The following is a 27489-nucleotide window of genomic DNA, read 5'->3' on the forward strand; positions in this document are numbered from 1 at the left end:
GAAAACCGTTCGGATCATCAACACAAAGCACGGGAGCCTCCTTCGATCCCGACACCTTAGGCAAAGCAAGAACTATGGAGACAGACCATTGGAGCCATGCTACTTGCTGGTGAATCAATGGTGATGACCTTGAAGCCAAGGATGCACAACAAGACGCTTCGAAGACCACAAGATCAAGATCATCGACATCTTCGGATCGATTCGTAAGAAGACATTGTTATCATCAATATTATGCTCGACCTTAGAAGAAAATTGCAGTATATTTTTGGATATTCAAAATCCCCATGAAGTTCTGGTTCCAACGAATCAAGAATGAAGTCAATCCAAGGTTCCTACAAGAAGTTATGGCCAAAACATCGAAGGTCGTGCACTCTAAAATTTTCTGGACAGCACGCGGCGCTAAAGTAAAACGGTCATAACTCTCTCGTTTGGACTCCGTTTAAAGCGAATGACCACTTGTTGGAAAGGTAATTTCATAAACTTTTCAATAGAGCTATATTTTGGTATATGTTCTGTTGAGTATACAGGAGATATTCCATGAAGAAAAAGATGATAAATAAGGTACGCTGCCGTGTCAATTAATTTTAAAGACTAATGTTTTTGGGAAGAATTATTTGTTCATGCAATAGGTATGAAGCATGCCCGCGAAGAAAATCGTGCGATCATCATCATCTATGAAGTGTTACTATTGTGATTTGTTTTTCGTCCAAGATCAGAGAAGTACCATGATAAAATAATAGATTATTTTGAAGCTCCATCAAGTCTTCTTTCCAACGGATTAAGAAGTGTCAACTTTGGAGATCGGTGTGAAGAGTTATGATAAAATCTTTCAACGCTGCGCGTTCTGAAATCCCTCTGGACAGATTGCAGCGCTAAAGTAAAACGGTCATAACTCTCTCGTTTGGACTCTGTTTAAAGCGAATGACCACTTGTTGGAAAGGTAATTTCATAAACTTTTCAATAGAGCTATATTTTGGTATATGTTCTGTTGAGTATACATTAGATATTCCATGAAGAAAAGGCAGGAGCAACGAGATGAGAACAAGATAGAGAAGATGACGATGACAACAATGAAGGGGAGCTTGGGCGATGCTTTCATCAAGCGTACTTGATAAAATTCAGAGGCTTGGAGCAGAGGAAGAACCCCAATGATATTGGGAAATGAAGGCACAAGCGGTCGACCTTCAACAAACGAAGATGTTGCAAACAAACCACGACGGATTACAAGAGCACAACATTCAACACACGTTGACGTGAGAAGCAAACCACGACGGACCACGAAGAGTGCATCAAGATGACATCTTGCACAAAGCACCACGACTCCAATGAGTATGAAAAAGCTCCGAGGCCAAGGTATACATTGAATTATCAAGCTTCTATTGGTTTTGTTGGTAATCTTTAAAATCTCATGCTCGAATCGATAGTCGGAATGAAAGTTTAAATTCTATGCCTTGTTTTTTTCATGATGATAGGCTAGAGTTTCTTGAGAATGTTGATTGCATGCTTAAAGAATCTCTGCCTAATAATGATCTCCGCGCTATGCAAGAAACACATGCTGCATTTAATTACACCATGCCTTGTTGATGAAATTTAATTAAGGATGTGATTATGTTGCATAGGTTTACACTGTAGCAGGGTGCTGTTCACGCACGAGAAAAGGCTAGGGTTAGGGTTTTTAGGTGCCCCCTCCTCTGTTTATATAGCCCCTTAGGTGGGCTGCCTTGGGCCTCACCTTGGGTGTCCCCTTTTGGGCCTAAATGGCCCATTAGTGCACCTAAGTCCAGTCTAATTCGGATCTCATCCTTATCAGGCTTCTTTCCCTTAAGTGTGTGACCCTATGGGCTCACATGCGAATAGACATGGCCCGAGTACTCTTACTCGGCCCAATAGTAGACAGTGGCCTCTAGCAAGACATGTCAACTCCTATGCACACGTAAAGATCATATCAGACGAGCCACCACAAATATCATATACATACTGTTCCCTTTGCCTCACGATATTTGGTCTAGCTTAAAGCCGACCACTCTTTCTCGATCCTGTGATTCGGAATTTTTGGTTAACTCTTAACCCTAGCATGGCCATGCATTTCTTGATCCGAATCACTCGAGGGGCCCAGAGATATCTCTCTTATAGAGAGGGGCAAATCCCATCTTGACCGACTATGTCTCATAGTATGCTTCTTGACAGACCCGAAAGCCACCTTTATGACTACCCTGTTACGGTGCAGCGTTTGATGGCTCCTAAGTAAGTCGGTTCACATCTTGAGTACATACAATGATCTCAGGTCTTAGGACACAGCGTACATATTGTGTAATGAGAAGTCATCATCTCGTGTTGGGTCAGTTCAATTTCATGTCTCACATGAGCCCACATTATTAGTTTGACATCACCATATCCATGACTTGTGAAACGTAGTCAATCAACTAATACATGTGCTAGTCTAATATTCATGTGTGTCATCACATGAACTCTGACTAGGAACACTTTAGAATATTCATACAAGTAAAGAGTTTCACAAATACTTCACATAAACATTAATCAATGCAAGTTGTCATCCATGAATATTCAAGGAACACTTTATTAGTCATGAATACAAGGAAATATGATTGCCTCTGGGGCATATTTCCAACATTAACGACATATACTTGTTTCGAAATAAAGATTTTTTAAGCTTCTAGATTGTTTTAGTGTGAGCATGAACGAATACATCACTAGAGTGTCAAAATAATCCATTCATAATACAAAAAAATTCTAATATACTCATTTCATTAATTCATTCATTAATACAAAAATCAACTATCCATAATATAGCACATATACAAGTAAATCACATAAAGTGTCTAAACTCATTCTAAAAATTTCTACTATCCACATACTCATCTAAATCTAAAAAAAACACACCTACATATATATGCAATCTAAATGTTCAAGAAATAAGCTACACATTTTTTCTATTTCTAAAGCATGAAATGAGCTACACAAGCAATGGAAGAAGAGAAAAACAAGCCCCAAACCTTTAGTGCCGATGGATGGATGGGGGAATCAAAGATCTTCACAAATGTGGTGAAGAAATGAGCAAGAACTGCCCTCTCCCGAGCCAAAAACAGCAAGAACAAGAGAGCTGAATGGCTCGGGCGGGAGGAGAGGAAAGAGGATAAGGGGGCCAAGGAGTATTGTTCCGGTTGGAGACACCAACCGGGACAACAAAAAGTCCCGGTTGGTGACTCCAACCGGGACAAAAGGCCTATGTCCTCCGCTGGCCCGGCTAGCCGTTGGATCCGGGACAAAAAGTCACCTATTGTCCCGAATCCAAAAGCAGCCGAGACAAATAACCTGAAACAAATACCTGTTCTGTAGTAGTGGATGCCCGAGTCAGAGAAGGCAAGGGCGTGCCGTGCCGTGCCGTCCGCACGGTGCGTAGCCGCCGGGCCCGAGCCGCCCCCCTGTCAATTTGTTGATGGGTTGATTTGCCTTCTTCTCGGCGTTCCGGCACCGACGTGCACGTTACGGCCGGCACACCAATAATCTGTCCGGCCTCGCGTACACACGCGCACAATGTGCCAATTTCCTGAGTGTCCATTTGTCTTTTGCCCATTATTGAGTGGCTTGATTAGAACTCGAAAGCGTTTCTTTTGGTGAGGAGACGGCGGAAGAAGGGCGCACCATATGATGAAGTGGATGAAAATGTGTATGTCCAAGAAGAAAGGGCGTAAATTGACCGAGGAACTCACGTTCTCCGGCTCCCATCTGAGCCACCTCCACCGCCGCACGGTCTTGGGGGATGGATTGGGGAGCCTCATCAATTTTTTTAAGATTCATCTACATGCAATTGCAGAACTGCTGCATCACATCCGTGACATGTCGTTGTGGCTGCCCTGTTGGTAATATTCTAATTGAATGGTCTACAAACACAAGTCCTCTCTAATCTCCACGTTGGATGGGAGGGCTGGGAGGGAGAAAGCCAGAAACAGAAAGGGTTGATGCGCTAGAGCTAGCTAGTTCTATCGGATGACAGGATATACCATGTCCCGTTATGGGAGTGCTTAATCTGGGCAAACGAACTAAACGTGCTCGTGTGCTTAGTTAAACAAAAGTTTTATCTGAAGGTTCTGAATGACACTAAAAGGGCGTGGGTTAATTTTCGTATGACATCGTATATTCCATCGGCTATAGAACACTGAAATATTTTGCCTCTTACAGTGTTCCCTTGATAAGACCATAGAATTCAGTCAAAATTGAATGTGATGCATACTATGCCAGGAACAAGATCGCGTGGAGTTGGAGCAAATGGTGTTGCTGCTAGAGGCCAAAGTGACGGGGAGCCCAGGTTCAACCTCACCGACGACAACAAGCTGGAGTCCTTCGCCTGGTGGTGCTTTCATTGAGTTCTAGCGTAGGTCGGTCTGATCCGATTTGACAGTGTGTGCTCGTTGCTGTTTTAAACCCTGAGGCAGGCGCACCGTGTTAGAATAACGCTGAACTGTAATGTTGATCAAAATATGTTTTATCTAAGAAAATAAAGCGAGGGGACCTTTGCTCCCAAAAAAAAAACGAATGCGATGATACTTTAGAGAGAAATTCACTCTTGGGTGCCCTAATGACAAATTTCCAAAACTAAGTATACATATTTTGGACAAGGATAGGGAGTAGAGCGCGCTGAGTTGAGGTGCAATATTAGGGTTTAATTAATCTATGATTAGCATATATTTACTATTGTATCTTTTATAAAATTATAATTTAGTTAGGTTTAATGGATCATCTCACGAATTAGTTCTCAATTCATGCAATTAGTTTTGTAATTAACTATATGTAATATACTCCTAATTGATGTATATGATGTGATGGAAGTTCCAGGATGCAAACGGTACCCGCCACACTCGAGCTAGCCGTGTCCATGGTGGCGCCTTGGTTCGAGAACTATAAAGAAAGGGGTCAGTTTGATCCATGCCACTACAATTTCACGAAGTTGGATTTCATGTTGAAATCCATGCCATTGAGTGGCATGAGTTTCAACGTGAAACCCAATTTCACGGAGTTGTGATAGCATGAATCGAATTTTCCCAAAACACTATAAAGGCCGACAGGGAGGAAGGATACACGTATGACGTACTGTAGGCGGCCGAGCAGTGGCCTGGGCAGGCAGGACCACTACGAGCTCCGAGGACGAAGACGACGACGGCCGATCTCGTCTCGGATCAGCTCACCATCCGGAAAATAAAAGCGACAGACCCAAACATAGGACGAGCCGGATGATTGCGATCAGCACAATTAGCACAAGTAGCACGAGCCGGATGATTACGACCGGAGCCATGAAATCGATTCCCTGCGGCCTGCAGGTACTAGGAGTAGGTTGGAAGCTTGTCAGCCGTGGCGGCCGGCGAGAGGGCGGGCGAGTACAGACGGTTCTGGAAGCCCGGGGTCCTGTGCGCTGCGCAACCTTTCGGTGTGACCGGCCACTGGCCACAGCCCAGTAGGATCGGTGGCCGCCTTCATTGGAACCGGCCGAGCGAGGCCGCGGCGTCCAGGGCTGCAAGCATGCAGATCAGAGGTTTCTTGGCGTGACGGGATGGTGCGGAGGCGTGACTAGCCTCGCCGCCGCCGGCCGGCGGCGGCCGCCGCCGCCTGAACTGAAACTGATCATTGCTGCACGACTGCCCGAGCAGGATGGGTGATCGAGTTCCCCGGAACCGGACGACTGCCCAATCGAGGCCGAGTATGGCAGAGTTCTCTTTGCGTGACGGTATGGTGTGGGGATGCGTGACTAGTCTTGCCGCCGCCGGCCTCCTGATCATTGCTGCACGATTCTGCCATGCGTGACGGTTCACTTCGCAGCCCAGCAGCAGCTGGGCTCCGGGTGCGATGCCCGAGTCAGAGAAGCGAGCAAGGGCGTGCCGTGCCGTCCGCACGGTGCGTAGCAGGGGTACGCCTATTCATCGCGCGCTGCTGCGCACCGATGCATCGCAGAAGGGGAACAGTCGCTGCAGGTGGGCTCACGCGACTGTTCTTCTTCCTCCTCCAGCTCGCCGCGGTGATGGCTGCCGGGTTATGGGTGGGGATTGCTGGGGGCGGCGCTGGCCACCGGCGGCCTTAGAAGAGGGGGGAGGGGGCACAGAAGCCCGGCGGTGGCGGCGGCTGGTTGCTGGGCGACGGTGGTCGACGGAGGGGATGCCGGGGGAGAGGCGGGAGCGCATGCAGGCACCAGCTGCGGGAGCGCCGGGAGAGGCGGCGGGAGCTGTGGAGGGCGGTGGCGGAGGCGGTGGGAGCGGCGGCGGAGGGTGGCGCCAGAACTGGGAGAGACGGCAGAGGATGGCCTCAGCTTCTACGATAGGATCGATTTCGATCGCAGAAAGCGATAGATAGACCACCCCCCTCCCCCCCAGCCGCCCGCTGTCAATTTCTCGAGGGGTTGATTAGTGGCAAACTGCCTTCTTCTCGGCGTTCCGGCACCGACGCGCACGTTACGGCCGGCACACCAATCTGTCTGGCGGAAGAAGGGCGCACCATAAGATGAAGTGGATGAATATCTGTATTTCCAAGAAGAAAATAGTCTTGGGGACATAAAGGTCCGAGAAAAATGAATGCAAATGTTCTGTGTAACTGGTGGTGGAAATTGAAATTTAATAACAGGTTGTGGCAAAATGTTATCAGGCAAAAATACATAAAAAAACACTCATGTTTTCTCAGCTTATTAAAAAAGAAACATACTAACTCACATGTAAGGATCATGCCCCCCCTTAGGCTAATTGTTTGCGATTTTGGTGATTGTGTGACAACATAATTATTGGAACTAATATTTTCTCAAGATATATTTTGAAGGCGTTTGTTAGATTCCAAAGATGTAACGGAAGCCATTCAAATGATCAAATATAAATTGACAGTCGCAATTGACAGTAGTAATTGACAGACTAAATCGGTTATTTCGTAGTATTGGTTAAACCAACCATAAAGTGTCGGTGCTTTGCTGATGGTCTGGTGCAGCTGAAGAAGAGTGCACCGGTTAAACTGATGTCTTGGAATTGAAATTTTTACTGATGGGTGCATTGCCAGAGCATACGGAGTTGCAGAAGAAAGAAATCAAATAGCACCAGTTGAACTGTTGATGAAGAAGCAAGCATCGGTGCATTGATTGTATCAATGTTCGGAGAGCGTGGTAGCTGCAGATGAAGGTTTTGTGGAGACCGGTTTAACCGGTACCTAAGCGTCGGTTTAACCGGCGGTTGATGAGTCAGCAGCAGTCGTTTCAAGCCATTAGTGACCGGTTGAACCGATGACCCTCACCGGTTAAATCGATGCTATGTCAGAAAAGTGGATAATGGCTACAAACGACTATTTCAAGTTGGTGGGCTATAAAAAGGTCTCACCCCAGACATATCAAGATTGCTGGAGACCAAATACACCTCATACATATTGAAAAACAACTCCAAACCATCCAAGTGCAAAGTGATTACACCTTTAGTTCTTAGCACATCCTTGAGAGTGTGAGTGCTAGGTTAGCTCATGAGAGAATGTAAGAGAAAGGTGCTGAGCTTTGTGTGTTGTACTTGAGAGCTACTCAAATTTGTATCTTGGTGCACTGGCCCCTTGGAGTTGGCTCGCCGCAAGTCATCAACCCTCCAGTTTGGTGTAGAGCAGCGATGACAGTTTTGTGCGGGGGACGTGGAGACCCCCATTCTTCGTGTAGAAGCTCCTTAGTGGAAAGCGGGATCAAGGTGACCGTGGTGACTTGATATAGCCTTTGTGGCGAGTCAAAAAGAGTCCCAGTAGAGATTTGGTGCCCGAAAAGTGATACTCTTGATTGAGTGTTTCAACAATGTGGACTAGAGATGACTTAGTGCCTACCGATACCAGATACATCCTTATGTCAAGAGTTTGCTTTCTCTCGTCACCTTTTTACGTTTTCGCATTTTATACTTGCAACTAGTGTGTTTTTACGTTCTTAGTGTGTTTTTACGTTCTTAGTGTAGATCAAGTTAGGATTGACTATGGTTGCATAACTCTTTTGTGATGAGGTTTTTCACTTAGATGAACAGTAGTTGTATATCTAGATAGCATGCAATAATTTAAATTTATGTGCAAATTAGTTGGAGCCTTAGATTAAAATTTTTAGTTTTCTAATTCACTCCCTCCCCTTTTAGACTACGAGCATCCGATTCCTTTCACCACCGATCTCTAGCGATCTTTTGAAAGTAAAAGAGTTGTATCTTACAAGTCGTGGTAGGTGGTAAATGATCCAATTCTTGGGAGGACCCATGGTGTGGGCTGGTTTCACTCGGAGAATGTACCAACTACCAAAAGGTAAGACCGAGTATTTAAAGCTGAAAGATACGATTTATGTTGTGCAAAGTATTTGTTTGGTCTTAGGAAAATAATATTTTTCAGTTAAATCTTTATATACTCATAAGTCACATGGGTAGAATGGATTATGGATACCCACGCAAAAAGATCTTAAAAGGGAAAACACAACTGAAGATAAAATCTTCATGTGGCTAATATGTCAAAATATTGTCCTCACTAAAGATAATCTGGTTAGAAGTAATTTTGTACTGAAAATGAGGCTGTCCAAACCGGGACCCTGAATAGCTTCCGTGAGTAAGCTATAGAGAAAAAATGCGATGCAGCGGGGGACGGGAAAGCTCCCGCTACCGTCCCGCGCCCGCCAAATGTAGCGCGATAGCGGGCGCGTGCTACCGGCCACCGTGGCACGGGGCCCGCCTCCCACCGTTGCGCCTCCACTCACGCGCGCCCTCGCCTCCGCTCGCCTCCACCGCCGCACGGCCTCTGGTCCGCACCCACCGCCGGAGCCCCGCCGTCGAGGCCGCGCCGCCCGCTGGAGCCCCGCCGCGGGAGGGAGGAGCCGGCGAGGACGCGCGGGACAGGAGCCCCGCCGCTGCCACGCCGCTCCGCCATCGCCTCGCCGCCACGGAGTTCGAGCACCGCCGGGATCTGGCGAGGGAGGATGGCCGCTCGCCACCGCAGAGTTCGAGCGCCGCCGCGAGCTCGAAGCGGAAGACGGCGACGGCGTGCGCGTGTGCGGGCGGGGCCGTGGCTGCGGCATCGGCGTCGGGGGGCGAGGCGTCGCACGCGGGGAGCAGCCAGTAGCGCGACACGAGGACGGGGCCTGGTCCCGGCCTGCCTGCGCCGCCGCGAGCTCGAAGCGGAAGACGACGACGGCGTGCGCGTGTGCGGGCAGGGCCGTGGCTGCGGCATCGGTGTCGGGGGCGAGGCGTCGCGCGCGGGGAGCAGCCAGTAGCGCGACACGAGGACGGGGCCTGGTCCCGGCCTGCCTGCGCCGCGAGAGGGCACCGGGGCCGCGCCGTGCAGGCCGCGCCACAGCTCCTCTGCCCGGCGCAAGTGAGGCCGCCGTCGTTCGTGCTGGGGAGGAGGGACCGCCGTCCGCACCAGGGGAGGAGGGGCCGCCGTGGCCATGGGAGAGGGACAGAGGAGGAAGGGGAGGGGAGGGGGAGGAAGGAGGATGGGGAGCTCCACCGGGGGAGAGGAAGGCGCACCAGACCGCCGCTCGGCGTGCCCGAGGCCGCCTGCTCGCCCGCTGCCAGCGCGCGCAGTGCCATGGCTGTCGCCTGTCGCACAGAGCCATGGCCGCCGCCCCAAAAGCCGCGCAGATCCTATCTCGCCGCCGTGCCGAGCTCGGGGCCGGAGATCCTCAGCCGGCCGCCATTACCGCGGCGAGCTCGACCTCGCCGGGAGGGAGCCGCCGGCGGTGGAGGGGCACTGCGAAGGGACGGCGGAGGGAGAGAGGAGGGAGGGAGGGAGCGAGCGAGCGAGAGAGAGAGAAAGGGGTGGGGGCGGATGGAGGCTGGAAGGAGGGGCCCGGGAGGGAAAAAAAGAGGGGCGGCGGGGAGGATAAAACAAATCTGACATGTGTGACTTGCAGCTTGGTAGTTTGTATAGAGGAGAGTTATAGAGGATGAATGGTGCGGAGAAACTGGGTATGGAGTAGAGAATATCGACGACTAGGATGAAATATTCCTTTTAGATGATGAATTTAGAGTACGACGAGTGTAGACAGCCTGAATCTGCACCTTTTTCTCTAAGTTCCCTTTGTCGGAATCTATATGGAGTTTCATAGCACATATCCTTAGGTAATAACTGCAAACCTAGCTCTTTTAACAGTTTTAAGTTTGGAGTCAAATAATTTCTATGGTTCTCAATTTTATATGGTGGTGTTCTCAGTTTCAGCTGTGTACTGGGCTATGTCAGAATCAAGAAAAAGTATGTGCTTTAAGAAACATGAATCCGATCTACTACTGAAATCATCTGCTTGATATGTTCTTTTATCTTTCACTTGCAAGGCGGAAAAAAGCAGAGGATCAAGAATATCTGCAAACTATTTTTTTATTGAGTGGGAATATCTGCAAACCTAGCTGTGCTCAAAGCGGCAGTGTCAAGCTTCCGCAACCAAAAAGAAAGAGGGAGATGATCACTGGCGAGAGGATGAAAACTGAGCAACCAATTCAACGCAAATGGTGAAGTAACCCAAGAAGAACCTTTTAAGTTGGCCAAATGACATACTTTTGTATTTAGCTTTTCATCTTATACTCTTTGAACTGTAATAACCTGACAACGTTAGAACCAAGATAATATACACCATGGTAGCATGATAGGTGTTATCTGGACCCTCCATTTGTGTATCGGGATGTGTTTTACCTGCAACAAACCTGCAAAACATATGCACTTTTTGTATCCTGTATACATACGTATACACATGTCCCGAGATGTACAGCTGACATGGCGTCCAACGGATCTATACATGGTGTGGACGGCATGGTTCGCATTATGAAAACCAGATCCAGATCCACCTCTCTCGGTGGAAACAGGCCGGCGGGATGAGCAGCGGCGAACTACCGGTGGGTGCGCCGCCGGCACCCATACCTAGCTGTTCGAAGTGGAGGCGGAGACCGTGGTGATCCAGCACCCCGGCGGCAAGGTGGAGCGGCTGCACGGGCCGGCCAAGGCGGGCGAGGTGATGCGCGGCAACCCCGGGCACTACGTCAGGTTGTGGTCCTCCGCGTCTCCAAGATTGATCCCTGCGGTGGCGGCGGCGGAGGAGCCAGGGTCACCAAGGTGAAGCTCATCGAGCCCCAGGACGCGCTGCTGCTGGGTCAGGTCTACCGCCTCGTCACCTTGCAAGGTGCGTGCCATCCCTCCTTTCGTGGATCCCTCTTCCTCGTGACCCGATTCCTCCGTTCCGGAGGAGACGCGAGCTAATCCGTTCCCCCACTGATATTCTGATGCTATTGCGCACGCAGAGGTGGCGAAGGCGATCCAGGCCCGGCGCAAGGACAAGGCGCGGCGGTGCGTGGAAGCGGCGCCCGACGACCGGCGGCCGTCGCCGCAGTCGGGGCCCGCCGCCGTCGACGACAAGGTGAGCGCTTGCACGCGGCTCATACCGTCTTCCCATGAACGAACTGCGGGTTCCGAACTCTGATGACTCGCAGTCCGGGGTACAGGATGACGCGGCGGCCTCGGCGCCGTGGTCTTGCCCAGGGGTCCAGATCCAGCGCTGGCAAAGGTGGATCCTGCGACGGCGTGGCGAATTTTGGCGCTTGCCATGGCCTCCACGCCGAGGCCGGGCGTGCGCCGCCTCTTCGCCGACGACGACGCCGCGCTCCTCGAGCTTGCGCTCGCCGAGGTGGCCGCCGCGTGCTGGGACCTCTCTCGCCCCGCTGCACCGACCCAGCGTGGTGGCCCCGGCGCCGCGGTCTGGCCTCACGGATCCAGATCCAGCACTGGCGAGGGTGGATCCGGTGATGGCGTGGCGAGTCCGGCGCTGGCCATGGCCGGCGGCACTTGCCTACCGGGCCCCAGATGCGGCGTTGGTGAGGATGGATCCAGCATTCCGACGATGGCGGCCAGGCCAAGCACAGCAGCTCCAACGACGTCGGCTGCCCCTGGCGGAGGAGGTGGGATCCCGCGGGCTCCAGCAAGACCAAGCAGGCCGCAAAGTTCGTCAAGGTGGTCGTCGACGGCGCGCCCTACCTGCGGAAGGTGGACCTCGAGGCCTACGCCGGCTACGACCTGGTCCTCAGCGCGCTCTCCAGGACAAGCTCTTCTCCCATTTCAACATCCGTGAGTACCACCCCCTCTGCCTCGCCAGCTTCTGGTTACTGCAGCAGCACTTTGCTCTGTTTGGTTGAGCGTTCTAGCTGATGAGGGTGCTTTGCTTGGATGGCGCACAGGGGAGTTCGCCGACGATGAGAGGAAGAGAGGAAGCAAGTGGACGCAGTGAACGGGACGGAGTACGTGCCCACATACAAGGACACGGACGGCGACTGGATGCTCGTCGGCGACGTCCCCTGGAAGTGAGCTCCTTCAACCTGTACTCCTACATTCCCTAATTTGTCGATTATTACCACTGCAGTTCGTGCTTGAGAATACTATAGTTTCTAGCGTATGATCAATGCTTATGATCTTGAACTGATCATCAAATTATCGTGGTGGCTTTGGTTTGAGAATTTCTTCGGAGTCCTGAAATGAACTACTTTTTTGAAATTAGATTGCGCCAAGTAGATTTGCAGTACTTTCAGTACCTATGTTACACGGATACTGGTACGGGTATCGAATACGATACATATCGGATACGCAGATACGCACTTTCCCAAAAAAACACTGATACAGGGATACAGCTAGGATAATTAATAATAATATATAAATATCACATAGATATTCGGCAATTGAGATTTTACTCTTGAGTAACTTTCCCTATACTCAGATGTGCAATACTTGCATGTCCATATAACATTACCTCTATAACTAGCCTTCTCTAAAAGCACAACTGATTCCACAAGGGGTTCTTCAGTTGCTGCTCATCTAGTTCTACAGTTCTATTGCAGCAAGTTCATCATTTTGTGTCATCTCTTACTACCAAAACAATATTTGGGTGGGCTGACTACTGCTTTGGGCTATATCCCATCTGGCCCAAAAGTATCGGATATGCGTATCCAAGCAAATACATATCTGTTTTTTCATAATACGGCTAGAAACATATCCGAGACGTATCCGGGGCATATCCGTATCCGATACGTATCGTATACGGATACGCCACCTCCTAGGAGTATCCGCGTAACAGAGTTCAGTACTCTGTATAACCATTTGAAACAACAAATTTCCCCCCTCAAACTAGATATCCGGTGCTACAAATAGCTTAGGGGCACTGAACAACTTATCTTATCTTGAGTTCTTGACATACTGATACTGCAGGTTGGATTGCTAAATGTTAATGGTTACTATGATGTTCATGCTATTTTGTAACAGATCGTGGTGTAATCTTTTTCCGAATCAGGCATAAGCAGAACACAATAACATGCTATTTTAGTTTCTCAAGTCAAGGGACTGTTTTTAATTTCTCAAGTCAAGTCAATGAAACACAGTAACAATTCCAAATCAGTCATAGCTTCCTGTTTACCTTTTGTTTAAGCTGAATGCAGTAAATTCTTATTTTTTTCATATTGCTTGTTATCTTGGTATGATATTCAAATGTGTCCTAATGTCTCCTATTTGATTCAGGTTTCAATGAAATGAACTAGCATGGATGTTTAACGAATTGGAAAGCTGGTGGATGATAGTTTGCAGAACCCTGTTAGTTTACCTATTTGTCTATTCAGTTTCATAATATGCATGTGTACTACTGCATGTGTTCTTTTTCTGGCAAAAAATACTTTTTCAGTTTCATATCTTCTGCAGGTATATTTTCAGACACCATTAGCCTTTGATTAGTTTCAATTATGCTGTTGCATTGGCCTAACGGGATTGTATGTTCTTTGGCAGTTGTGCAGCGGTGTGGATGAAAATGCAGCTGGTGCATGTACCCAGCTTGTCTTTGCACCCATTGATGAATCTTTTGCTGATGATGATGATTCTGGCTGTTGCCGATTCTGGATGTTGATGCACTGTAGTCTTGTTCCGCTATATTTTTTGGATGTTCAACCTAGATGTTCTGGATGTTAGATCCTTGTTTCTGTAGCGCTCATACATATATTCGATTCAATTTGTCCATCTCAGCAGCTTCTCAGTTCAGGCAGAGGTCGTACAAGTGGCGGAGGAGGGTGAAGGCCTCGCCGACCGCTGTGCGCTGGCTACCCACAGCAACTGTGGCCGTCGGAGCTTCGTGCCATGGCGGAGCGGCGTGCGGCGGCGAGGGCGACCGCGGCCCCCACCCGGACTTCCTGTTCCACCTCAACTTTCACCATGCGCTGTTAGAAGCTATCGGCCTCCAGGTCTCCATGCCACCCTTATTGTTCATGCCTCTCCATCCTTTTTTTGTTCTTGATTTGCTTTTTGTTTTGTTGGGAAACGAGGAGCTGTTGTAACGTAGGAGAGTTGATGGCTGTTGTTCTTGCCGATTGGGGAGGGAGAGAGTTATGCATGAATTGATGCAAACAAATTCTATCATTTCTTTTCTTTTACTGTTGGCTAAGTGTTGTGTGTGTTTGATACATGTAATATGTTTTATTGTGTTATATCAGTGAACTATTTTAAATCTTTTTAATGGTGTACCTGTATGTTCAAATAATAGAGTCTGTTGCTAGTAGTGTATATTGTTTAAGGTACCACGATGTATATTTAAAAATCACTGTGGTACCAATGATCATTGTGGTTCCTGATTAGTGTGGTTATGATTTGATTTTAGATTTCTGTTAATTTATTGTACTATATAAGAGAAAAGATGATTATAAATAAAAATATTTTATTTTATTGGTGTGTGGTTATGGAGAATATTTCTTTTTCGAAATTTGAATGTAAAAATCACGGTGGTACCAATGAGTACAATGACCATTTTCTTTCCAGAATAGGATTTCGCTTAATGTCATTTGGATGGGTTCAGATCCTTGCTGCCTGATAAAAATGCCAGACACCAAGTCATTCTTCGTGTACTAGATTATTTAAAAATGCCAATATAACACAAAACTAAATTTCAAAAATAAAATGATATACATGTACCACAGCCCTAATCACATTGCACATGATTATGCCATGGCCATGGCCGCCGCCCTAATCACATTTGACGTACCCCTATTTGAATCTTTTCTTTTTCAATTAGCGCCTTTAAATTTATGTGCAATCTAACTATTTTAAATATTTTTGGGCAGTGTACCCCTATGTATTTTTTTTGTTGTCTAATATTAGATATGATTGATCCATTTAATTCTTTATATTCAAATTTAATAAAATCCTTGTACCTTGTTTAAGGTACCTCGTTTAATAAAATCCTTATACCTCGTTAAATGTACCCCTATGCCATATAATGGGGGACGACACATGAATTCGCCAAGTCACAAGTTTTTTATTGCATTGATCTTCTTTGAATATATCAATCACCACTAATAATAGACAAAAAAATTATTTTGAACATATTGGTATACCATCTTAAAATGCTAACTGCGACCAAGGATAACCGATTAATAATATTCATCAGATCCAAGTACCACTAGATACTTAGCTGTACCAATACTCTTTGATGTTGAACAAACACACCACTAAGTACTCAGTTGTACAAATACTCTTTGGTGTTGAAACAACAGTGCTATGATATTTAATGAAATGAAAGTACCATGGTGTACTCCTCAATATAGAAAATTGCTGCTCGTTACTTTGTACACATAGGTTTGAACACATTTTTTATTGTTCATAATTCCAGAAAATCGAGAAGTTCTTGACATGTATATTAACAACAGTAAGAACAAATATAAAAATTCTCACTATACATAGACGGGTTGCTGCCCGTCAATCTAACCTACATTTTGCTACTCGATGATATTTGCGCAAAACAATTTTTCACCCAAAAAAGTGATAGGAGATGCTCAAGGGAAAAGATGCTAGATTAGTATGTGTGACGGCTTCTTGAAATCGCGAGACAATCCTAAGTAGGAGATAGCTTCCCAGGACACCAAGAAATAATTGCGGCAAAAATTGTCGCTTTCAGTCTTTGCCCAACAAATTCCACAAGACCAATTCAAATACACACACATGGACAAGGAAGCATATACCCACCATGTGATCAAGGCAAAACTTTTCTCGCCGAGCGGCATCCGCTGCGAGCTCATTGGAAAAAAAAAACATTCGCCCAAATTGTGAATATAGTAAATAGATCGGCACAATCCAAAAACAGTATTGGTTATCGCAACACCAATAATTTAAAAATCCAAAAACAATACAGGTTCCGCTGACGCGCTCCGCTGCGCCGCCTATGGCTGCCACCGCAAGGAGTCCCCAGGTGAGTTGACTCCTTGCATCCAAAAGTACGACGAGGCCGCCGTGCAGCAGTTCTGGGAGGAGCTCCAGTGGCTTGCGCAAGAGATGGTTGCTGATTTCGTCGTCCGCCATGAGCACAAGCAGCTGGGAAAAAGGAGGCCCTATCAGAGGCAGCAAAGACGATTTTTGTTTGCTTGATCTCATTTTGATTTCTTTTATCTCTTCGTGTTGAGAATTTCTTTTATCTCTTCTGCTCAAAATGTTCGGTTTGGTCAGGTTACATACTAACGAAAATTAGAGTGATTTTTGCAGAATATTCTCAACCAGCAGAATGTAAATTAGAGTGATTTTTGCACAATATATGATGTACATGGAACTATTTATATTTGTATTTTTATTGATGTTAATACGTTAGCACGTAAAATTTTGGGTGTTTCATGTAGCATGAAGATGAATTATGTCTTTTATACTTAAGTGCATTTCAAGCTAACTGAAACTCTTTTTTGGTACCTATGAATAAATATGTGTACTGTGTGGTACCATAGTGTATACTGTGGTATACTGTGTAGTACCATAGTGTATATTAAAATAAATGTATGAGAAAGGGCGAGGAGAACAGTGTGGTACCTATGAATTATGAATTTTGATATATTTAATTTGTCATGCTGAAAATAAGTTGTACCTTTTATTTTTTGTACAAGAGAATTGGATAAATTTATTATATAACAGTGCCGGTACAACCATGGAAGTTTTTCGTAACTTTGAGAAAAACAAGAGGACAACAGTGTGGTACCGATGAATTATAGTTTTTGATACCTTTAATTTGTTATGCTGGAAGTAATGGTACCTTTTATTTCATTGTACAAGAGAGCTGGCTAAATTTATTGTGTAGCAGTGTGGTACATCCATGAAAGTTTTCTGTAACTTCGGTACTATAAAATATAAATGAGTGGTCCATATGGGTGCTCAGAGCAAGTGAGATGGTGGAGTGTGAGGGCAGCTTTATGCAGGTTCCCTCTCGTCGATGCACTTTATATCAGCTCATCATGGTGAAAAAGCACATTTACGTCCCTTCCAACTGAACTGTTCCAGGGATCAGGTGCTATACGGTATAGAAAAAAAAACAAAATACATCTCATGTACATCCGCAGCAGACCACAGATCTCAGGACGGATGGCCAGGATAAGTTCCATCCCAGATTTATCCACAACGTTAGCCATGGTAATAGAGATGTAACGTGAGTTAAATGAATCGGGTAGTCATCGTACGACCTCTACTATCCTACACGGGTACTTAGAAACCCGGGAGACCTAAGAAGGGTTACTGAGGTTTAGTTCCTCCATAGGGTGGGGACGGGTACATGTAGAAGGGTTACTTAGAAATCCGTACATGGTAATAGTAACCCTTCTACATGGTGGATCAGCGAAAAAATTAGTAGACGGCGCGCTATCGCCGAATGTGTCACAGACTGCATGCTCTGCTTCCGAACATTCCAAAGCCCCGATCCATATCCGGTCCTGAATGTTCGAAGAGCAATGAGGCCATTCCCTGTGAGCCATTATAAAAGATCTCAATTCCATATACACCACTAAAAAGTTGCAGTGCCATACGAGCCACTACTCCAAATTTTTGATGCCCTGCGTGCCACTGCCGTTAGCTTTTCGGGGAACGGCAGCTAACAGCAGCTTAAAATGTCATTTTTGCCCCTCTTACAGGTGGGCCCCGCACATAAGTCTTCTTCCATCTCTCTCCCTTGCTCGCTTCTCTGCTATCTCTCTCTCGCTCGCGGCGGAGGAGGGGTGGGACGCCGATGGAGGATGAGTCCGACCCGACGACGGTGGCGCGGTGCGGGCCGAGGAGGAGTGGGACGCCGCGGCGGAGGTGATCGAGCGCTGGGAGTCCCCCTCCGCTGGCGACAGGACAGTGTTCGGTTCGCGGGAGGACGACGAGGAGTACCTCGCCGTGGCCACCTGCCTCGTGGGCGCGCCAGGCCCGCGCACCGAGGCCGCTCTGCAGGTGGTGATGGCACGGCTCGATGACGAGTCCCTAGGCCACGCGCCGGTGAGCGCCCCGCCACCAACGGAGACGACGGCGCATGGTGCAGAGGCGAGGAGTACCACGGAGGCCGGCCTGAGGCAGCAGCCGAGGCATGCGCGGTCCGACGACGGCCCGGTGCGGCGGGGGTCCACGTACATCGACGACGAGGACTCCGCGGGGCCCGCGTTGCCCGCTGCGGCGAGCTCCTCGACCGACGCACGCGCCGCGGCCGCGGTCTGCTGGAGCTGGGCGTGCAGGGTGACCGCGGTAGCCTGCTCCGACAGCGCCCTCGCCTGCCACGCCGCTGCCTCGCCACGGAGGCGGACGAGCCGCTCCTCCAGCTCGGCGCCGCGCCGGGCTCCGGAAGGCGCTGCCGGCCGCCCGTGACGAGGTCGGATGCAGTGGAGGAGGACGTGGCCGTGGCGGTAGTCGAGGGGGCGTGTGAGGCGGCGGTCGGGGTAGGGGGAGAGGGGCGCCGCCGTGGCGGGGGTGAGGCGTCCGGTGGACGGCGCCGTAGCGGCGGCGAAAAGCGGGGTCGCAGAGGGTGCGGCGCCAGCTTGCAGACGAGGGCCGCGCGGAGGAGGCTCGCGGGCTCATCGGGAGGTTGGCGGAGGAGGATCTCGCCAACGAGCTCGGGCATCAGTTCCGGCGGCGGCGCCATAGTGCGGCCGTACGAGAGTATTTGGGTGGGGATTGAACGGGGCAGGCAGGCCAAGGGGTATTGCTGACGTGCGGGGCCCACCTGTAAGAGGGGCAAAAATGACATTTTAAACTGCCGTTAACTGCCGTTCCCCTAAAAGCTATCAGCAGTGGTACGCAAGGCATCAAAAATTTAGAGCAGTGGCTCGTATGGCGCTACAACTTTTTAGTGGTGTATATGGAATTGAGATTTTTTATAATGGCTCACAGGGAATGGCCTCAAGAGCAATCCACCTGACCAATCCACCTGACCATATCTCTGATCTTTCTGAGCCGTTCAGATCCGGCCCCACCACGAAACCGACGGCGATAATGCCTCCAACGCGGACGCGCGGTGTGGCCGCGAAGGACAACTTCTCCAGCCGATGGTTCCGCTTCCGCCCCCAAATCACACCTGATTCCACCCATAGTTTCTGAGGGAGGGGGAGAAAAAGAAACTACAGCTCGACCCGGATCGTTTGTGGTTCCCTTCAGAATCAATCCACACTATCGCTTCCAAAATCTCGTTGATAACGCCTCGCAAATTTTTTGTAATCCCTTCTGTCCCTTGTGTGGAGCTACTGTATCATATCTGATCCATCGTTCGAACCCAAATCTTGTTCGCCTTCCTGCCCTTTTGATTTTGATCCCGCTTTTATCCTCTCAAATCCGCTACCCCCACTCCAAATATCTGATCTTTCCGCCCCCAAAGCCCAGATTTTTTTTCTCTTGGGTTTGTGTCGTCAGCGGGGGCGCGAAACCTCTCAAGCTGGCGACCCCAGTGCGGCCATGGACCTGCCCGAGAGCTCTGTATCCCGCGCCGACGAGGGCCGGACCCCGCGCCGTGTCGGCCCCGTCGACCGAGAGGAGCTGGTGCGCGTCATCGAGCAGTCCCTCTACTCGCTCGGGTACCGGCGGGCGGCGGCCGCGCTCGAGGCGGAGTCCGGTGTGCCGCTGTACCCGCCGGAACACGACCGCCTGCTGCTGGACGTGATGGCCGGCCGGTGGGACGCGTGCGCGGAGACCGTCCGCGCGGTCGCCGGTGTTGGCGACGCCGACCGTGCTGTCGCGGAGTTCCTCTTGTGGAGGGCCCACTACCTCGAGCTGCTGGGGACCGGCGGCGATGCTGGCCTGCGGCGTGCGAGGGAGGTGCTCCGGCGCCGGATTGCGCCGCTCGGAGTCGACAGGAGATGCGTGCACTGGCTGGCGTGCGCCATGGTCTCGTGCGAGGGGGCCGTCGCTCCGGAGGCCGTGGTTGGGTGGAGGATTGCGGTGTTCTTGGATTTAGTTGAGGTGCTGCCACCATGGTTCCATGTGCCGAGCGGGCGGTTGGAGCATTTGGTGGAGAGTGCGGTTACAAAACAAGTAGCATCGTGTATATATCACAATTTGCCGGATGAGATAACTCTGTTTCAAGATCACAAGTGCCATGAACAGCATATCCCTTCCAAGTGTGCACAGGTGCGAGTTAAACAGATTGTTCGCTTGTTTATTTCAGTTTCCTGAGAAATGTCCAAGCTTATCAGATCAGTAAGAATGCAAAAATGAAACTGTCAAACTCAATCATCAATTTACAGTTGGGAAATAACTCAAGTACAACCGTTTTCCACGTGCAGCAACACCCTTTACAATTTCAGATGTGGTGCTTTTCTGACTAGGTTTAATAGGAAATTCAGTATGGCTATTAATGTCAGTGATTTAAATTTCTTCTTTATCATGTTTGCAATTTATGCATCTTTATCCCTCTCCATATTTGATTCTGGAAGCATACAATCACAAAGCAGCTGACAAATATTTCTCAAAGTACCACATATTCTTTTCATCATCTAAAGAAGGGATTTGGATAATTTCAGAATCTTTACATTGATTTAAGAAAAGTAAATTAGAATGACACACTCCACACCTTTATTTCAGAATCAGGACACTTGCCCACGCCCACCATGTGTGTTATTACCTAATTGGAAAAATGAACCTTATTGTTGGTAGAGAAGAAAGAAAATCCGTAGTAGGAATTGTGGATCTTTGATTTTGTGTGCGCGTGGACACACGAATCCAACCACCACAAAATCAGTAGAGGTTATCTGTCAATTCCAGCCATTTCTTAATGCTAAATGAAATTTGTTGTTATCTAAGTTTAATATATTTCTGAACCAGCACCCACAAGGCACTGATTAATTCAGGGTATGTTTTGTGAACCCACACTACCTATGTAAAAACTATATAGAAAAACACACTTTTAAGCACCCATTTCAAAGAACTACACATACTTCTTCATATTGTTTCACAAAATCACGCATCCTAACATGAAATGGACCTGATAGGATAGACTTGCTCATCTCAGTTTTTATATCCAAATGACTCCCACTTACTGATATGGATGTATTTGCCACACGGGATAAAAGTGGACATTTGGGACTGTTTGCCTTGCCGGGTGGATATATTTCCCTGTTTCTCAAGGTGGACAAAAGGTGGGATAAAACATGGACTAGTACAATAAACATGATCACACTCTTATAGAAGTGCACTTTTATAAAATTTATGCACAATTAAGTACAATTCTTTGAAGGGAACATATCAGGTGCAAACCAACCTCTTCATGCAAACTCCAATCTGGGCCACCAGATCAACATCCAAGGGGCATGGGTGGATTGGGTAATTTTACAATTAACCGCCCGCTTTTGGATTGGGTAATCACACTTCTGCAAATGCCCACTCCCCCTGCGCTCCCCCTGGATGTTGTTCCGGTGGTCCAGAGTGGAGTTTGCACGGTTTGCATAGACAGGTTGGTTTGCACCTGATATGTTACTTTCTTTGAAACATGTGCTTAAAGGTGTTGTTTGTATAATTTTGACGAGGCAAAATATGCAAATTCGCCCTCGAACTTTTATCCAAGGGTCAACTTCATCCCTCAACTCTTGAAAAGTCCAATTTCGTCCTCCAACTTCATTTTTCGATTAAATTCCGTCGCTCATTTGATTCAACTGTTCATGCTAGTAGCTCTTGGTAGTAGTTGACTTATGATATCAGTAGCAATTTACTCTTCTTGAGTACGGAGGGTACTTTGGACTTTTTAACCTATGTAGCAAAACGCTAAGGCCCATATGAATGACATGGTGTGCCTACGTGGAGGTCCAGCTCGGATGGAGGACGAGATTGAACAAAAATAGAAGTTAGAGGACTAAGGACTTGTTTGGTAGGGCTTCAAAAGGAGCTCCGGCTCCGACTCCACGCGGAGCCATGCCAAATGGCGTGGAGCACCGGGCTCCGGGGATGGAGCCCCGGAATTTCTGCTCTTTGGAGCGGAACGGCGGAGATGGAGCCACAAATCATGGCTCCACGCGGCTCCGCGAAGCTCCTCCCGTTCCTTGGACCGTCTTGCCCTCGCCAGGGCTCAAGAGGTGGCGGGCGGACGCCGGGAGGCGGCGGCTCTGGCAGAGGCGGCGGCGCGGGCGGAGGCCGGGAGGTGGTGGCACGGGCAGAAGCCGGGAGGCGGTGGCGCGGGTGGAGGCTCAGGCGGAGGCTGGAGGCCAGGATGGGGCGGACGAGACGCAACGAGGCAAGGAAGGTGGGCGATTGGATAAGGAGGAGAGGAGGAAAAAAGAAAAGGAGATGAGAAAAAGAAAGAAGAAAAGAAAGAAAAAGAAAAAGGTAAAAGAAAAATATAGGGAAGGGCAATTTAGACATTTCACAACTTCAATCCAATAGGTGGAGCCATTGCCAGACGTTTTTCAAAACGGCTCCATCTCTACCAGAGAAGTCGCTCCACCAGAGGAGCCGGAGCAGGAGCCGTTTTTGGAGGAGCCGGAGCTCTGCCAAACAAACCCTAAATTGGTCCACACAAAACTTGAGGGACGAAGTTGACCCTCTGATGAAAGTTCGAGGATGAATTTGCCTATTTTGCCTTTTGAAGAAACAGTAGTTTTTCCTTTCCCGAAATTTATTCATCCATCTTGAGAAAAAAGGGATGACTATTCAGGTAAATTTTTATGCGTAATCAGGACTCGACAGCACTAGAAATTTTCATGCTGGGGGTTTGGGCTTATGGGCTGTATTGCAAAGTTACATATTTCACATATACATGCCTGTTTGCAGATATTATGTGGTCATAATAATGAAGTTTGGTTTGTAAGGTTCTCTAATAATGGAGACTACCTGGCATCATCATCAAGTGATTTCACCGCCATAATTTGGAAGGTATGATTTGACTCACCCAAGTGTCAGCCTGAAAAACAATTATGTAGATTGAGTAAATGATATCACAACTTACCTTGTTATCCTGGTGCTCCAGAAGTCAACTTGTAACTGATTATGCATGATGTTATCTTATTCCTTATTTCTAGACCACACCATTCAGACTCATGCCTGAGTAAACATAGCATGACCTTTGTGCTCAGGGCTAAATTTGACATCATGGAATAATAACCACAATGAATGCTTTATTTAATAATCGAATTATGAAACTAACGTTGAACTTCTGGGTATTGCCTCTGCCTGATGCTAGCTGTAGGTAGCTCAGTCCAAACTGCCCAGTGTAGCAGATATACTGAGAGCCTTGAGAGCTTACATGATAGTGTCTTTTTTTACTCTTAGATGTTCCTATTATTCATTCTGTCGCACCTGCCACCTCATACCCATAGGAAGCTTATCTCTGGGCTCAGGTTTCATTCCACGTTATATTTTGTGCACTGAATAGCTTAAATTTCTGACTGGCAGTTCACTATGCAGGCTGGTTGTTCATATTTTAAGGGTTTAATCCCTTGTAACTTTACTACTCTAAACAGCTGAAACAAACGTTTGACCAATTGTGGCCTTTTTTTTCCTTCCCTATAGCTGTTTTCATGTTGATAAGTTCTCTATCTATTTATCTTTCTGTTAAATTAAATTTTGTTGATAACTAGTATTAATAGTGACTTTAATTGATTAAATACACAGCATAGTAGAAGAAAATACCATTTGGACAACTTTAAGACATTTTCATGCCAAAAATATAGACTGTTTAGGTGTGGAAAATTACAGATGAGAAAATAAGTAGGAAAATGATTAACCTTTTCTCTAATATGTGGTTTGGCTTTTGGAAACCACCTAATCACCTTTCATTTTTTCCTTGCAATGCATGTTAGTTTGGAAATTGTGCAAATTAATTGGTGTTGATGTTTCAAAGTTGAATGACATACAGTATGATTCACTGGCATTAGTTAACTTATTTTTAATAAAAAGAAAGCATTGATAAACTTCACATACTAGCTGTTTTTTTTTCTAATTTTGGATAACTCTCATAGAGGAATTCACAATGTCTGAAAACTTTTTTTAGAATAAGTGAAGTATTTTTTCTGTAGTGCTCTATGTGGGGAAGAGAATAGAGGTCAAAATGGAATGGAGGAGATATTTCTTTCTCTAGATTTGGATCACGTTGTTATTTCCACTTTCATAACCTTACTGAAAATACCTTTTCATTTACATGTTCAAATTTAATTGCCTAGAGATAATGTATATCTTTATAGTTATGTTATAAACATATTACTCCCTCAGTTAAGGAAAGAAATGATGGTCTGTAATGTGTGTGTGACTACTTTTCTAACTTTGACCGTTATCTGCAAACTATCTAAATTGAACATGTGAAATGATAGTCACATTTTTTCAGAAAGTAATAATTTCATAATATAGAATTTACAATTTATTTCTTATATAATACTATATGATGGTTAAAGACAAATAATGGAGACAATGTCACTGTCCAAACAATATATTGGAGTAGTTTTCTATTTCACCCTTAAACTGCGTTACTACGTTCTTAATGACTTTTCTACTGAAATCTAGTATCATGTTCCCATAATTCATAATAATATCATCATTCACAATGTACCTCTCTTCAGACTTCAGAGTATTAACTATCACCCTCACCAATTTTGATGCGATGATAAACAGATGGGACTAAATTGAAGTGAGTAATGATTCAAAACATGAACTTGGGAAGGAAGACCATGCTTCTCATGTCATGGTTGGTCTGTTTCTGGATTGCTCATATGCTTCATCTTAACTGGTTTTTTCATGATATTTGGGAGTAGTATGGTTGAAGAAGTGTCAAATTTCAATGTCCGATTTCAGTCAACTAGTCAAGTCCATGTACAAATTATCAAAGTTGATCAGTTGTGGCGATGAAAGATTCTATTAACTATTAGTCCCTTTATGATAAATATAAGGGACACATGTTTCTAGAAGTCCAGCAGTATGTTCCCTCATTTTTAGATTATTGCTGACCCTTCATACTCTATCTAATCTAGAGGAAAAATGGAGATGAAGGCATGTAAATTTTAAATATTCTTTTATCAAGGAAAAGATGACTAGGTATGAGGCTTATGAGAACACAATACATTTTGGATGGATTCCTATGGATAAATATCCATTCTTCAAGCACATATTTCATCCACAGCAGTTTTGCCTTGCTTACAGGCAATACATATTTGATCCATTTGTAAAATCTGTTTTGTGTTTATGATAATTTGTTTTTCATGTATTATAATTTTCAATTCGTGTCATTACATGATTTTAGGTGGAAAAGGATGATACATTGACCAAGAAGCACTGCCTACAAGGTCACCAGAAACCAATTTCCTTTGTTGCCTGGAGCCCAAATGATCGAATGCTGCTCACTTGTGGTACTGGTGAATCGTTGAAACTGTGGAACGTCGATACTGGTGAATGTAATCTTAAATTCGGAGGTTCGGTGGACTACATCGTCAGTTCATGTGCATGGTTTCCTAATTCAGAGAAAATAGTATGTGCCAGCTCGGAGCCTGGAAGTTCACCAAATAGGATCTTCACTTGTGACTTAGAAGGTCGAGAGCTGGAAGTATGGGCTGGAGATAGAATACCTAAAGTCAGTGACCTTGCTGTGACGCCTGATGGCCAGCATCTAATCTTTGTATCTTGTAACGATATCTGGATTCGAGAACTCCCAAAGGGGCGGGAATGGAGATTTCGTGAGAAGCAGGCGATTTCATCCCTTTCTATTTCAGGTGATGGACAGTCACTTATTGTCAACCTTAACAGCCAGGAAATTCATTTGTGGGAAATTAATGAAAAATCTACTGTGCCTGAAAAGTTCAAGGGGCACAAGCAAGAGAAGTTTGTGATTAGGTCTTGCTTTGGGGGTTCAGATTCCTTGTTCATTGCTAGTGGCAGTGAGGATTCACAGGTATAGTTTTTTTGCTGGACTTCGGTCCTGCTTTTGATGAAAAATTTAGCTAACTCCAGCTTCTGTTTTAATTGATTACTTAACGTAGCACTATGCTTCCAGGGCTAATGCGCATGATGCTAACAATGGTAGATAGGTTGACTAATGATATATATAAGCTGTTCGGTAATAACAAAACGACTTGAAATGAAATACATCCAAAGTTCTACTAGACTAATCACATGGTTTGGCCGTTTGGGTTTGTAGTTGCTACATCAGCATTGTGGTTTCCTTTTCCAGAAAGCTAGGTTTTACATTAGTTGAATACAGAATACAAAATTAACTGATTGGTTGTAAATTCTTTTCTAGGAGGATTGCATGCCTATGAATCAGTTGCTCTATTTACCGTTTGCTAACTTGAAACAATGGGCAGGTCTACATTTGGAAAAGGCACCTGGAAACGCCGATAAAGGTCTTGCATGGCCACACGATGATTGTGAACTGTGTAAGCTGGAATCCTGCTAGGCCCCATATGCTGGCTTCTGCTAGTGATGACCACACAGTTCGAATATGGCTAGCATGCAAGACGGGAAGCACATGTAGTTGAAGTGTGAAATTTTGTATGTTCGTGTAAATAGTTGTACATTTGACTGATTGCACAAATCTGTCTGGGATTATTTCCCCCCCTTGCTAAAGAGCTCGTAGCTGCGTTGAGAGTTCAGAAATAAAACCTCCAAAGCCAGAAGTAGCTGTGTTCCATGTGTATGCCTGGCTACCCGGTAAGTTTTGATACTTGTGTACAGGACACAGATGCATCAGAACTTTGTTGTACATTTTATGAGCCTATACTGGTTAAAAGTGCTGAGATATGCCTTCTGTCGGTGTGGATTCAGTGTTCTTGTGCCTGCACAGTCTTTTAAGTTATGTTTTTGCTGTGTACATGTGCAGATCAAGCATTTTTTTGTTGTCTCGAGTACAACTTCCTGAAGCCTTTTTCAGGTGACTTTCTGAAGGCTGATGCATGAGACGAAAATCAGTGATGAAGGGTAGTTTTCTCAGGAACAGGGAGGAAGTTGGAAGTCATTCTGCTACCTGCACGTCTCCAAGGCAATCATGTTAACAGCACTATTCGAGATATCAAGGCCATGTTTGGTTACAAAACTATGATTTTTTTCAAGAAAGAATCTTACGTGTCATGTAAGACATATTAAATGAAATCTATTTGCGAAATTTTTTCATAGATAGGTGTAAATTTGCGAGTCGAATCTAATGAGCTTGATTTAACCAGTATTAGATACATTAATGCTACAGTAATTATGCTCTAATCATACTCTAATCGTACGGTCAAAGACCCTAATAGATACAATAACTACTACAGTATCATGGTTGCG

General features: G+C 46.5%; 2 protein-coding genes, 1 long non-coding RNA gene and 1 pseudogene across 5 annotated transcripts; all 4 read left to right on the forward strand.

Moving 5' to 3' along the window:
* The first annotated feature begins 10746 nt into the window (after positions 1-10746).
* Positions 10747-11446, forward strand: LOC120688883 (annotated as a pseudogene).
* Positions 11447-11569: 123 nt separating this feature from the next.
* On the forward strand, positions 11570-12168 carry LOC120688884 (auxin-responsive protein IAA1-like). The gene is made up of 2 exons (XM_039971238.1): positions 11570-11719; positions 11875-12168. Exons 1-2 carry the CDS (start codon positions 11570-11572, stop codon positions 12166-12168), a joined length of 444 nt encoding a protein of 147 aa, XP_039827172.1.
* Positions 12169-12191: 23 nt separating this feature from the next.
* On the forward strand, positions 12192-14641 carry LOC120691839. 2 transcript variants are annotated; one of them, XR_005682387.1, is made up of 3 exons: positions 12192-12320; positions 13525-13701; positions 13786-14641. It is a non-coding gene; the product is annotated as an uncharacterized LOC120691839 (long non-coding RNA). The 2 variants fall into 2 exon arrangements; XR_005682386.1 differs by having other exon boundaries at positions 13525-14641.
* A 4664-nt stretch (positions 14642-19305) lies between these two features.
* Positions 19306-26990, forward strand: LOC120687844 (WD repeat-containing protein WDS homolog). Of its 2 annotated transcripts, XM_039969914.1 has the most exons (4): positions 19311-20385; positions 23017-23118; positions 25475-26119; positions 26532-26990. In XM_039969914.1, the coding sequence occupies exons 1-4, from the start codon at positions 19714-19716 to the stop codon at positions 26703-26705; spliced, it is 1593 nt and encodes a 530-aa protein (XP_039825848.1). In that variant the 5' UTR covers positions 19311-19713; the 3' UTR covers positions 26706-26990. The 2 variants fall into 2 exon arrangements, with proteins under 2 accessions (XP_039825849.1, XP_039825848.1); XM_039969915.1 differs by lacking the exon at positions 23017-23118 and having other exon boundaries at positions 19306-20385.
* The last annotated feature ends 499 nt before the right edge of the window (positions 26991-27489 follow it).

The sequence above is a fragment of the Panicum virgatum genome, chromosome 9N (genome assembly GCF_016808335.1).
Source record: "Panicum virgatum strain AP13 chromosome 9N, P.virgatum_v5, whole genome shotgun sequence".
Classification (NCBI taxonomy): Eukaryota; Viridiplantae; Streptophyta; class Magnoliopsida; order Poales; family Poaceae; genus Panicum; species Panicum virgatum.

Coding starts and splice junctions, on each gene's coding strand:
- LOC120688884 (XM_039971238.1), top strand. CDS start 11,570: ATGGCCTCCACGCCGAGGCCGGGCGTGCGCCGCCTCTTCGCCGACGAC. Junction 11,720..11,874: donor GTGGTGGCCCCGGCGCCGCG/GTCTGGCCTCAC, acceptor GATGGCGGCCAG/GCCAAGCACAGCAGCTCCAA.
- LOC120687844 (XM_039969914.1), top strand. CDS start 19,714: ATGGACCTGCCCGAGAGCTCTGTATCCCGCGCCGACGAGGGCCGGACC. Junction 20,386..23,016: donor TCCCTTCCAAGTGTGCACAG/GTGCGAGTTAAA, acceptor GCCTGTTTGCAG/ATATTATGTGGTCATAATAA. Junction 26,120..26,531: donor GTGGCAGTGAGGATTCACAG/GTATAGTTTTTT, acceptor AACAATGGGCAG/GTCTACATTTGGAAAAGGCA.